This window comes from Monodelphis domestica, chromosome 1, assembly GCF_027887165.1.
Source record: "Monodelphis domestica isolate mMonDom1 chromosome 1, mMonDom1.pri, whole genome shotgun sequence".
Lineage (NCBI taxonomy): Eukaryota > Metazoa > Chordata > Mammalia > Didelphimorphia > Didelphidae > Monodelphis > Monodelphis domestica.
The window spans coordinates 314,102,665-314,116,109 of NC_077227.1; the positions used below are offsets into that span (position 1 = coordinate 314,102,665).

The 13,445-nt window shown below is 35.6% G+C and overlaps 1 protein-coding gene across 2 annotated transcripts in view; it reads left to right on the forward strand.

Annotated features, from left to right (window-relative positions):
- The window catches only part of RAD50 (RAD50 double strand break repair protein), a 102,271-nt gene that overhangs the window by 7,194 nt on the left and 81,632 nt on the right, over positions 1-13,445 (forward strand). For both annotated transcript variants that reach the window (XM_001366157.5, XM_007473444.3), the window contains exons 5-8: positions 4,484-4,669; positions 5,065-5,269; positions 10,446-10,574; positions 10,843-11,008. In XM_001366157.5, the coding sequence (XP_001366194.1) occupies positions 4,484-4,669; positions 5,065-5,269; positions 10,446-10,574; positions 10,843-11,008 (686 nt within the window). The remainder of the gene's footprint in view (positions 1-4,483; positions 4,670-5,064; positions 5,270-10,445; positions 10,575-10,842; positions 11,009-13,445) is intronic.

Sequence of the window (13,445 nt, forward strand, 5' to 3'; positions counted from 1 at the left end):
GTGCCTTCATCGGCTTAAGGATGTAATTCATAAGAGTAAGACATGCTGAATTGAAAAAAGAAGGTCATTGGGGAATTGTGCAAGTGGGTTAGGTGAGAAACACGGTAAATAGGAAATTCATTTCAAATCAACAGATATTTAAACCACACTGGCAGCCTGGTGCAATGCCAACAATGCTGGACTTGGATTCAAGTCAGGTCTACAAAAACAGACACAAAATGGTCCTTGCCACCCAGTATCTTTCATTCTATTGGGTGGGAATAAAACATGTACACAGATAAATCAGTCAGTGAGTAAACATTTATTAAGCACCTCCTACCCTGTGCCAAGCACTGTGCTAAGTGCTAGGGATATAAAAAGACAATACATAGTCCCTTCCCTCTAAGAGCTCACATTTAATGGGGGAAACCACAAACAAATTTGTACAAACAAACTACATACAGGATAAATAGAAAAAAATTTTAAAAGGGAAGGCACTAGAAGAATTAAGAAGAATTGGAGAAGACTTCCTGTAGCAGGTAGGATTTTAGTTGAGACTTCAAGGAAGCCAAGGAAGTCAGTAGTTGGAATGGGGGAGGAAGAGCATTCAAGGCATGGAGGATTGTGAGAGAAACTGTTAGAGTCAAGAGATGGAGTATCTTATTTATGAATGTGCAAGGAAAAAAAAATCACTGGTTTGAAGAGTATGTGAAGGGGAGTAAGATATTAAAAAAGCTGGAAATATAGGAGGAAGCTAGATTAAAAAGGGCTTTGAATACTAAATAATACTTTGTATTTTTTCCTCAAGGCAATAGGAAGCCACTGAAATTTGTTGAGTAGGGAGGTGATATGATCAGATTCACACTTTAGGAAAATCACTTGTGATTGAATGGAGACTGGATAGGAGCAGAGAGACCCAGTTTTTCAAAAGAGGCTGGAGCACATTAAAAGAATGCTCTAGGGGTGAGGAGATGGGGGAGGTTTGAGTAGAACAACAGAGGGTGTTTACAATAGAAGGCCTCTATTTTCCTTTTCAAAAATGTTTTATGGATTCTTTTTCAAGTATTTTTTTTTTCAAATAGAACCCTTCCCTGTAACAAATAGAGTTGTGCAAAACAAATGAACACTTTGACCATTTCTGAAAATGTGTGAATCATTTTATACCTATCATCCTACTATATTTCCCAAGAGGCATGCTTCATCATGGTTTCCCTGTTGGTATTCAAGTGTTGTTTCCCCTTATATTATTGTGGTCATTGTGTAATTTTTTTGATTCTTCTTGCTTCATTTTGTTTTATTTCATACATGTCTTCTCAAATTTCTCGTGTCTCTCATTTCTTATGGTGCCATAATATTCTGTTACATCAATGCACCGGAGTTTCTTTAACCTTCACTATCAATGGGTGGTCTATATACTTTTTTAGTAAACTATAAAAGGTGATTCTATGCTGAAATGGATGTAGAAAAAGGCATGGGAAGAGTCTGGGGGGTGAAAACATTTTTTTGGAATAACTACTTTGGACAGTATGTTAAAGTCTGGTTAGAATAAACAGTTGCCATAGGTGATGAAGACCCAGTTGAGAAAATGAATTGAACTATTTCAACCTCTGTCTTTCTATTAGAATAAGTCTTATATTGATTTCAGAAGACCTACAACTTGCTTATTTTACTTTACCATAAGAAACATAATAAGTGAGTAAAAGCATTATTCTTAGTTCTATTATACCACATTGGCTTATTAAACTGACATGTAACTATTTGGTAGCAAACTGTATTATCATTGAAATGTTGACTATAGAGGCAATTTTTACACATTTTTGGAGGGAAAAATTCTTACCTTAAAAAAGGGGCCAATTGACAAGTAAAAATAGGCATGTATTTCTTTTTTTTAAGCATACTCTTAAATTCAATTTAGTACACTTTCATAGTTTGTAGTATTTGCAAAGAACTAAGTTCTGGGGATAAAGAATATGGATAGGGATTAGACTTGTGATTTAGCTAGATAGAGAACTCTTTGATGAGGACACTTTCTCTCTCAATGCAAGTTGATATATTCTCTGTAATTTAAAGTTGTGAAGAGTTGCTTGGGCCTGAGAGATTAAATGATTTTTTATTTTTGTAGTAACACAACCAATGAGGTAAAAATTGAAGCTAGATCTTCATATATTTGAGGCTACTTCTGTACCACACCAAACCATGCTGAAAATATCCTAAAGATACAAAGATAAAATACGGCATAGTTCTTATCCTTAGGGCACTAACCTTCAACTAGTTTTTGGGGATTACAACATGTGGATTAGTATAGTACAAGGTAGGGAGACATGATGACAGGAGAGATCTGGATGCAATACTTTAGAAAAATTTGAGGACAGAATACTTTCAACTTAAAGAGATTGAGAAGTTTCTATAGAGGAAATAGAAGAAAAGACAGAAAATGAAGGCTTCTAATAGTTGGAGTTGAGGAACACATGCATTCTAAGTATATATGGGATAGTCGAAGTTCTAGGAATATATAGTAGTCAAGTTTGGCTACAATTTATGGTACGTGAATAGGGTAGTTGTAAGAGATAAAGTGGCACAAAGGAAATAAGAAGATAGTTTGGTGCCAGTATGGTGTGGTCAATGTCTTAAATTCAGAAGAGGACCTTTTTTTTGTTTTTTGCATTTCTTTGTCTCCTCAACATTCAACACATTCCTGACATATAGACACTTAGTAAATGCTTGCTGATTAAATCTGCAGATTTTTTTTCCTTCCCTACTGATATTTGTGAAGTTGCTTTTTTGAGCTCAAGTATAGAATTTTATCTTTCCCTCTATTAAATTTCATATTATTAATTGTGGCCCATTCTAGCCTGATCTTTTTTGGATCCATAGTATGTCATCCATTGTGTTAGCTGTATCTCCAAGCTTTGTGTCATTTGCAGATAATCAGACCTTCTATACCTTCATCCAAGATAGTGATAAAAATGTTAAGTAGCATAGGACTGTCGTACATCAAGTTGACATTCTGGATCAAGTAATTGAGGTATCTCCAAATATTTATTTATTTTCATCTAATTCACATTCTCTCCATCTTGTCTATAAGTATAGTTTGGATGACTTTGCCAAATACTTTGATGAAATCTAAGTACTGTGGCTACAGTATTCTTTTAGTCTTAATAATCTAGTAATCCTGTCAAAAAAGTAAATGCGGTTAGCATGGCATGACTTATTCTTGATCTTTTATTTGATCAGTTTCCTTTTCTCGATGCTCATATTCCCATAACAATATTTTCGAAAATTTTGTCATGAATAGATATAAAGTTCACCAATGTGTAGTTTGTAGACTCTACCTACTTTTTATATATTTTTTTTAATTGAGATTTTAAAAATCCATTTTGGGTTCACGGTCAGATAACTTATCCTTAAACCTTAGTTTCTTCATGTCATGAGTGAAATTCAGCAAAGGTAGACTTTGGTAGAGGCAAATTTCTTTCAGCAAGATAATATTTTATTGGAAGGGCATGAACCTACCAACAGAATGGATCACTGACTGCTTCAATTCTCTAGGCCTGTGTTGGTGAAGGCATGGCACAGATGCCCAGGTGTGCTGGAGGGGACAACTTCATTCCCTTTCTCCACAGCATCTGAGGACATTTTTTACGTGCCCTGCCCCTCTGTGCAGCAAACACTTCCTCCCCTGTCTGGGGTAATGTGGGGGGCTCATACACACTTGAAAGTGCAATTTGGGCACACAGTCTAAAAAACATTCACCAATGCTGCTCTAGGCCAAAGATAAAAAATTGAAGAAGTAACTCACTTTTATAAGCATATATTGGTTATACGATTGGTAGCATCATGAGGGGTGAGAGATTTTGATTGGTTACATTAAGGGAAGGAGTTTATACATACATATGGGACTAGGACCACCCCTCTCTGTCTTAGAAGAATACCTTATAAATTGTATGAGAGGACCCAGCTGTATCTCAAAGTCATTGATTATAGACTCAGTGGCCCTTAAGAAGGAGATAAGACCACCTTTAATTGAGAACAAGGGGCTAAGATGGGGCCAGGTCAGCTTGCATGCTCTCAAATATAATGTATGGTTGTCCTTGGAGTTTTTTAGGAGCTGAAGTTATAAAGGATATAACAAGTTTTCTTGGCATAAAGTGATTTTGCAGGTAGTGCTGAGATAACAATTCCCTTAAGAGTTAGATTGTTTTATGAGGGTTTTGAAATTCTTACATTTAGCTCAGAGTTTTTCTTTAATTAATAGTGATTGTGGGGAAGCTTAAACCTTTGCATCTAACTTGAGAGACTGGACTTTTGAACTCATCAGCTTTTATACTGAAAGGTTCAATGTCTAGTTTTTATACTTTGCTGTAAAATGAAGATGATAATAATACATGCTCTACCGAGGTCACAGAGTCATTATAAGGATAAAATAAAATGATGCATGTGAAAACTTTGTAATATGTCATGTATTATATAAATCTAAGATATTCTTCTTCATTATAATTTATAGGCATGGTGAGAAGGTCAGCCTGAGCTCTAAGTGTGCTGAAATTGACCGAGAGATGATCAGTTCTCTTGGTGTTTCCAAATCTGTGCTTAATAATGTCATTTTCTGTCACCAAGAAGATTCCAATTGGCCTTTAAGTGAAGGGAAAGCCCTGAAACAGAAATTTGATGAAATCTTCTCAGCAACAAGGTTTGAAATATTTTATAGCTCTATATAATACTGTTAGTTCATTAGTAAAGTTGTATCAATTTAAATAATTTTAACTTTTTATTTTTATTTTTAAAAAATGCTTACCTTCTGTCTTAGAATCAATACTGTGTATTAGTTCTAAAGCAGAAGAGTGGTAAGGACTAGGCAATGGGGGTTAAGTGACTTGCCCAGGGTCACACAGCTAGGAAGTGTCTGAGGTCAAATTTGAAGCCAGAACCTCCTGTCTCTGGGCCTGGCTCTCAATCCACTGAACTACCCAGTTGCCCCCCTAATTTTAATTCTTTAAAAATGTTTCTTTGATTCAGAGTTATATTGCTGTTAAGTTCTATAATAGAAAAATATCAAATAATGCTTTTTTAATTCCTTTTTTTCAGGTATATTAAAGCCTTAGAGACTCTTCGTTCAGTGCGTCATGACCAAAGTGTGCGGGTAAAGGAATGCCAGACAGAACTGAAGTATCTGAAACAGAACAAGGAAAAAGCTCTTGAGATTCGTGATCAGATTGTCAGCAAGGAAGCTCAATTAGCATCTTCTAAGGAGTTCGTCAAGTCCTATGAAAATGAGCTTGGACCACTGAAGGTAATTTACTGATGGAGTAACAGTAATGCCAAAATAGAAGGGCACAATAGGTATCCAAATCCTATTGAACTAAACTATTCCATCAAGCCTTCTCTTAGTGACTTAGCTGACAGGAATATGTATTGTCATCTCCTAAAGCTCTTTGATTAATGGAAAGGAAGGATATGTACTTCAACTTTGAAAGTTCAATATCAGCACAATCTCTCATGTTTAGACAGTTTTTTGACTCTTAGTATTGTCTTTATTCATATTTCATATTTTTGTCTTCAAATTATTTCTTACAGTATAATAATATGCCATTGTATTCATATACTATATATTGGTTGTATCATTTCCTAATCATTGGGTACTCAGCCTATTAGAATATAGTAATCCTAGAAATCCATCAGTTAGCATTTATTAAGTGCTTAGTATGTGTCAGACATTGTGCTTGGTGCCAGTTGCACAAGGACAAAAATTCTATAACTGTGAAGAGTTTATATTTTATGAAGAATACAACTTGTACATAAGTAAAGATGATACATAAAATATATACAAATCATATATATGATTCATTGGGTCTAGGAGTTTGGGGGAGGGAGCTATAGCAGCTGCAGTAATAGGAATGGCTTCATGTTAGGCATGACTTGATCAGAGTTTTGAAACAGATAGTGAATTCTAAGAGCCAGGATGGGGCTAGAATGGTTTCTAAGTCAGTGCACAAGCCTTGTGGGTGAGAGATAGGAACTCATGGGTGAGGAAAAGTAAGAAGGTCAGTTCAGCTGCACAATGGAGTATGGAAAGCTATCTGTGTAAGATTAGAAAGATCAGTTTGGGACCAAGTTATGAAGGACTTTGAAAGCTAAACAGAAGAGTTATGTTTGATCCTAGAGGCAATGTGGAGTCATTTCAGTTTACTTGAATAGGTAAGTAATATACTCAAACCTGCATTTTATGAAAATCACTTTTGTCAGCTATGTGGAGGATGAGATGGGTACAGAGATCAATTAGGAGGCTCTACTGGTAATTTAGTCAGGAGGTGACGAGAGCTTCAATTGGGCTGGTGACTGTGTGGGAAGTCAGAAAGGATGGATGCAGGAAATGTGGAGATAGAAATGAACAGACCTATATCGGTAGAGTTTTGTGATATTACTCTCTCCTGGTTCTTTTCCCCTTTTGGCTCCTCTGTTTCCTTTACTGGTTCATAATCCACATTATGCCATCTAATTGTGGCTATTCACCAATATTCTAAACTAAATCCTCTTCCTTTTGTTCTCTATTCTCTCTCTTTTGATATCTCTCCCTCCCCCCCCCCCCCCCACTCCTGTGGGTTTAACCAGCAGCTCAAAAGCATCACAAACCTAGCATGTCCAAAATAACCTTTTCTCCTAAGCCCTCCCCTCTTCCAAACTTCCTTATTTCTGTCATAGCTAATATAATCTTTCTAGGATCCCAAATTCATAATCTCAGCATTATCTTTTACTTTTCACTTTCCCTCATTTCATATATCCAAATACTTGCCAAATCTTGGTATTGTCTCCTTTATAAATCTCTCATCTGACCCCTTCTCTTCATTTTATCTTAATTTAAGCTCTCATCATCTCTTCCGTATTCTGATAACATATTAGTCTTCTGCCTTAAATCTCTTAGTACTCCAGTCCATTCTACACATTGTTGCCAAAATTTTCTTAAAATGCAGATCTGATCGTGTGACTTTCCTACTTGGCCAGTGACTTCTTATTGTCTCTAGGATAAAAATATCAGCTCCTTTATTTAGTTTTTAAAGCTCTGAAGGGTTAAATTTTGGGGGTAGGAGTTTGAATATAAGTCAGGAGAGCAGCTTCTTAAAAACAAAACACTTAGTTTATTATTAGGAAAGTACGGATAAGAAATAGAAAGGAAGAAAGTGAGAGTAATCTTATAATAGCTTATACCTACGACCTAAGAACCCAATCCTAAGTAAAATTTTTCTAAAAAAACCCTAAATCTATCTGCCTTTGTGACTAATGTCTTCTGCCAGAGCCAGGCTCCAGCCTAACTTTTCTACTTTTGACTATCTAATAATTTATTCACTATCTATCTACCCACCTACCCAAGATTATCAATAATCAATAAGGCTGTTAAGGCCTTCAATCTGTCTCTCAGTCTCCAGCTGTCAGTTTGAAAACTCACAGTCCCAGAGAGAGAGAGCCACACGCTCCTTTTCCCAGGGGACCCAGAGACAAAAAGCCCTTTTCCAACTGCCAGCTGTAACTCACTAACTCTCAGCCACACCCTTCTATCACCAACTGACAGTTTGCATAGCAGGAGGACTCTGACTCAGAAATCTTTTTGCTCCCTTGCCTCTTAAATAGAAAAAAGGGAGAAATCAAGAAAAACTCTCTTACCAAAGCCCTTCATAAATTGACTCTAACTTCATAGGACATTACTCTTCTTTCTGCACTCTGATCTGTCCAAGCTGGCCTTTTCTTTAGAAATAGGATAGCCTATTTCTCTCTACTTAAGGTGTTTATGCCTTTGTATTGATTGTTTATTCTTTAAGCCCAGAGTTCACTCTGCCCCTACTTTTTCTTCACAGAGTTTCTGTTTTTCTTTAAGATGTAGTTCAAACACCATCTTCCACATGAAACCTTTCTTGTTCCCCTCAACTACTAATGCTTTCCCTCCCAAGCCACCTTGTATTTAACTTTGTATTAGTATTTATTAACTTGCATGTATGTCTTTTATTGTATTTTTCTTCCCATTAGATTGCAAATAGGAGTTGTTTCATTCTTTATACTTTTATCCCCAGTACTTAGTACAATGCCTGGAACATAGGTTCTAAATACTTATCAATTAATTATGAACTTAGGTTAACTAAAAGTAATCACTTCAAACATGAGCAGGAAAATTTGGAAGGAAAGAGGGTTTAAGAGTAGAAAATAGGGGACAGCTGGGTGGCTCACTGGATTGAGATCCAGGCCTAGAGATAGGAGGTTCTGGGTTAAAATTTGACCTCAGACACTTCCCAGCTATGTGACTGGTCAAGTCATTTAACCCCCACTGCCTAGCCCTTGCCATTCTTCTGCCTCAGAACCAATACACAGGATTGATTCCAAGATGAAAGGTAAGGGTTAAAAAAAAAAGAGTGGAAGATAATTCCATTTTAGCCATGTTGAGTTTGAGGTATGTGACATCTAGTTTAAGTTATCTAATAAGCAGTTGGAGATGCATGACTGAAGCTCTGAAGAGAGATGAGGGATGGGTAGTATCTAGTTTGGGGAGTTATCTGCATAGATATGATAATTAAATCCATGAGTATATTGTGAATGAGCAAATTGAAGAAAACTTGCAAACAGAGGCAATGGATGAAGGCTTGCAGAGTTGTCAATCAAGGAGCATTCCGGAGAAGAATGTGACCAGGAGGAGACTGTTAAAAAGGAAAGACCCAAACTGTTGGAAATCTCTTTCTCCTGACACATGAAGGAGGAAGGACTGAGAAGATCCTATCCTTACTTATTTTCTCTCTATTTTATCAAGAAGTGACTCAGAGATCCTCAAGCCTGTTAGCCACATCCCTAATTCAAGATTCTATAATATCATTCTCATTTAGGATTATTTAAAATCAAGGAAACCCTAAACCCTCTCTCCTATCCAATTTCCGTTTCCTTCCCATTCCTTAAATAAACTTCTTGTTCCAACCATTTAAAGAGTGAGTTATCTATTAGATATATCAGGCTATTTACTCAGAACTGAATCCCAGTTTGTCACCAACTGAAGAGATTAACTAAAGTGGGAGGGAAAAGGGAGGAGGGAGGCAGATTTGATTCCTCATTACCATAATCCTTAAAGGAACAACCACCTAATACAATATCTAAGGAAGAGAGTATAGAGAAAGAATAGAAGAGGGCCAGAGAGAGCTCTAGGAGTATGTCTATAGTTAGTGAAGGTGATATGAAAGATGAGCAGTAAAGGAGATTGAGAAGAAGCCATTATACAGGTAGGAAACCTAAGAAATGCCAGTGATATAAAAATACATAGAAGAGAGAAAATATGCAAAAAGAGTGTGTCAACCATGTCTTAAGCAACAGAGAAAACCAGAAGGATGTGGATTAAGGAAATACATCAGGTTCGGCAATGAAGAGCTCATTGGTGACTTTGAAATGATATTATACAGTTAAACTCCTCTATGGCTCCCTAAGCTTATCCCTTCAAACCAAAATATCCCTCTCTCAAGTCACAATACCCCTATATATATTATTTACTCCTATTAGAATGTAAGCTTCTTATGGATAGGAGTTGCATTTGTGTCCTTAGTGCTTATCACAGTGGTTAGTATATGGTAAGTATTTAATAAATGCTTTTTCATTCATTCCCAAGCCAAGTGCTTTGAGATACCTTAAATTTTTAGCAATCCTCCTTTGATGAATTCAGGGTACTCTGTTAATAATGTTAATGTAATTTCTTACTTGAGGAACTTACTCCTTACAATTTAAACCACTATTCTATAACTTTAATTAGTATTGTATTGCATTATTGTATTGTAATTGACTTGTATTGCAAAAAATCAGCTCGATAGATAAGTATAGTATTTGTTTGACCTAATGATGAATGGGAATATGATAATAAAAGCTAGCATTTAAATAGTGCCTACCATGTGCCAGGGACTATGCTAAGCATTTTACAGATATCTCATTTGATTCTCACAAAAACCCACTGAGGTAGGTGCTATTATTGTTTCTGTTTCACAGATGAGGAAACTGAGGCAAATAGCAGTTAAGTGACATTTTCAGGATCACACAGCTATTATCTGAATCTGAATTTGAAACTAGATCTTCCTGTCTCCCAGTCTAGTGCTTTCTCCACATCTCTTTGCCCTTATCCTTTCATTTATTCTGCCTCAATTTCTGTCAAAAATAATTTTAAAATTGTCTTTATATAGATCTTTTTTATGTCTTCTGTGTTAAATTGATTTTTGTATATTTCTTGGTGCTGGACTGGAGATTCCTCTTGTTTTGTGGGATATATGAAAAGACTGATTTCCTTAAAAATTCTTGCTCTGCATAAATTTAAAATTCCCTACTGTTGAAGCTTTTTTGCTATTCTTAAATGCAGTATGTTCAACTAAATTAAGTTCTATGAGTATTTAAAATGTGCTAAATCAACAAATTATATTAGAATGAGTTTCATGAATAAAGAGCCTTGTTTCATTTTTTAGACCCATCTAAAAGAAATTGAACAGAATCTTTCCAAAATAGTGAGGCTTGACAATGACATTAAAGCTCTGGAGAGTAGAAAGAAGCAAATGGAAAAGGACAACAGTGAACTAGAGCAGAAAATGGAAAAGGTTTGTATTAAAGTTTTATTCTACTTTAGAATATAAGTTGTATAAAAGATTTTATTGTACTAAACCATGATATTCCCCTATTCTTTTTGAAAAAGATAATTATTTTTATATTAATTTGTTTTTGTATGGATAATAGTGCCTTTTGAAGCTTTGGTTTTTATTTCCCTTCTAAAACAATGGCCTACATATGCAAATTACTGCCAGTTAAAATAATGCCATTATCTTCTTACAATTTTATTTTAAAGCTTTTTATTTTGGTTTTACCCAGGTATTTCAAGGGACTGATGAACAGCTAAATGATATGTACCATAACCATCAGAGAACAGTAAGAGAAAAGGAAAGGAAACTAATTGACTGTCAGCGAGAGCTGGACAGAACAAATAAAGAGTCTAAGCTACTGAATCACGAAAAATCAGGACTACTTGTGGAACAGGGTAGGATGGACAATTTGAGCTTTTTATTCATTGTTGGAGTCAGTATGTGTGTATGGGTATTATTACTGGAGAGATACTGTGAGGGAAGAGAGAGAGCCATATTGGTGAACCTATGATGTGCATGCCAAAGGTGACTTCTCCTTTCCCCCTCTTCATGCTTGACTGAGAACATTTCTCACATCACCTGCCCCTGCCAAGCAGCCCAATGGTAATACTTCCTCCCTCCCTATTCTAGGGTAAGGGTGTGGCTCACTTGTGTAATGAAAGTTGCAATTTGGGTACTCAGTCTCTAAAAGATTTGCTATCACTATGATAGTGTGTTGGACCCTGTGCCAGTAAGATTTGATTTCAAATAATACTTCTAATATCTCTTAGTCATGTGACCATAGGTGGCTCCTTTAATCTGACAACTCTCTAAACCAGGCATTCTTTACCTTTTGTGTATTTCCTGGATCCTTTTGGCAGTCTGGTGAAGCCTATGGATTCTTTAAAATATATTTTTAAGTGCATAAAGTAAAATATTTAGGATTACAAAGGAAATAGATTATATGAAATATATTTATAAAATTTTTAAAAATCTACATTCAGTGGCAAAATTGGGACACTAATGCATTGTTGGTGAAGTTGTGAATTGATGCAGCCATTCTGGAGGGCAATTTGGAATTATACCCAAAGGGCTATAAAAGAATGCATATCTTTTGATCCAGCAATACTACTACTAGGTCTGTATCCCAAAGAGATGAAAAAAAAATGGGAAAAGGACTTGTTGTACAAAAATATTTGTAGTTGTGCCTTTTGTGGTGGCAAAAAATTGGAAACTAAGGTCTCCCTTCATGTCCTTCAATTGGGAAATGGTTGAACAAAATGGTATATATGTTGGTGATGGAATACTATTGTGCTATAAGGAATGATGAACAGGATGACTTCAGAAAGAGCTAGAAAGACCTACATGAACTGATGCAGAGTGAAATAAGCAGAGCTAGGAGAACATTATGCACATTAACTACAATATTGTGGAATGATCAAATGTGATAGACTTTGGTACGAATAGAAATATTATGATCCAGGACAATTCTAAGGGACTTATAAAAAAGAATGCTCTCCACTTCCAGAGAAAGAACTGTTGGAGTATAAATGCAGATGAAAACATGATTTATCACTCATTTATTTGGGTAAATGATTTGGGGTTATGGTTTTATTAATCACTTACAAAGATGGATAATATGGAAATATGTTTTGCGTGATGTATAACCCAGATTGAGTTGCTTGTCAACTCCAGAAAGAAAGGAGAGAGACAACATGAATCATAAAACTTTGGAAAACTTATGAGGAAATTTGTTATTAAAATAAAATAAAGATAAAACATTAAAAAAGGAAAAAAATTAAAATCCACATTCATAGGTTCCACACTAAGAATATCTTCTTTAAGACGTATAGACATTTTAGGATGTGCAGGATTGCAGAATGTGTTGGTAGAAGGAGTTCCCATCCCACTCTGATAAACTCATGAAATCACAGTGAATAAATATACTGTTAACATACATCTTAGAAAGCTTAAAAAATATTTTATGGGGGTATAAAACACCTTGTTTGACAGTTTGAGATCATGAGTCTGAATATTTAAGACACAACAGCAACACAACTTACATTAAGATCAGCTTTTTATTTTTGCCAGCAAATAAATAGATAAGCAATATTTATGTAATACTGTGCTACAATATTTTGTTTCCAAGTTGTTGCTCAGTGGATAACAATTAAGAAAAATATAGACCATGATTTAAGTGCCCTACATTTCTTATTCTTTTTTTTTTCCATGTCATGTAAGGAAGTCTATTTCTTTCTTTTTTTCCCAATTTAAACATTATTTTATTTGGTCATTTTCAAACATTATTTCTTGGAAACACAGATCATTTTCTTTTCCTCCGCCTCTCCCACTAGCCCTCCCCTAGCTGACGCATGATTCCACTGGGTATCACTGTGTCCTTGATTCAAACCCATTTTCATGTTGTTGGTATTTGTATTAGGGTGTTCATTTAGTCTCTCCTCATTCATGTCCCCTCAACACCTGTAGTCAAACAGTTGCTTTTCTTCGGTGTTTTTACTTCCACAATTTGTCTTTTGCTTGTGGATAGTGTTTTTTTCTCTTAGATCCCTGCAGAATGTTCAGGGACATTGTATTGACACTAATGGAGAAGTCCATTACATTCAATTGTACCACAGTGTTTCAGTCTTTGTGTAAAATGTTTTCCTGGTTCTGCTCCATTCGATCTGCATGACTTCCTGAAGATTGTTCCAGTCTCCATGGAATTCCTCCACTTTTTTATTCCTTTTACCACAATAATATTTGATCACCAACATATATCACAATTTGTTTAGCCATTCCCCAATTGAAGGGCATCCCCTCATTTTCCAATCTTTGGCCACCACAAAGAGTGCA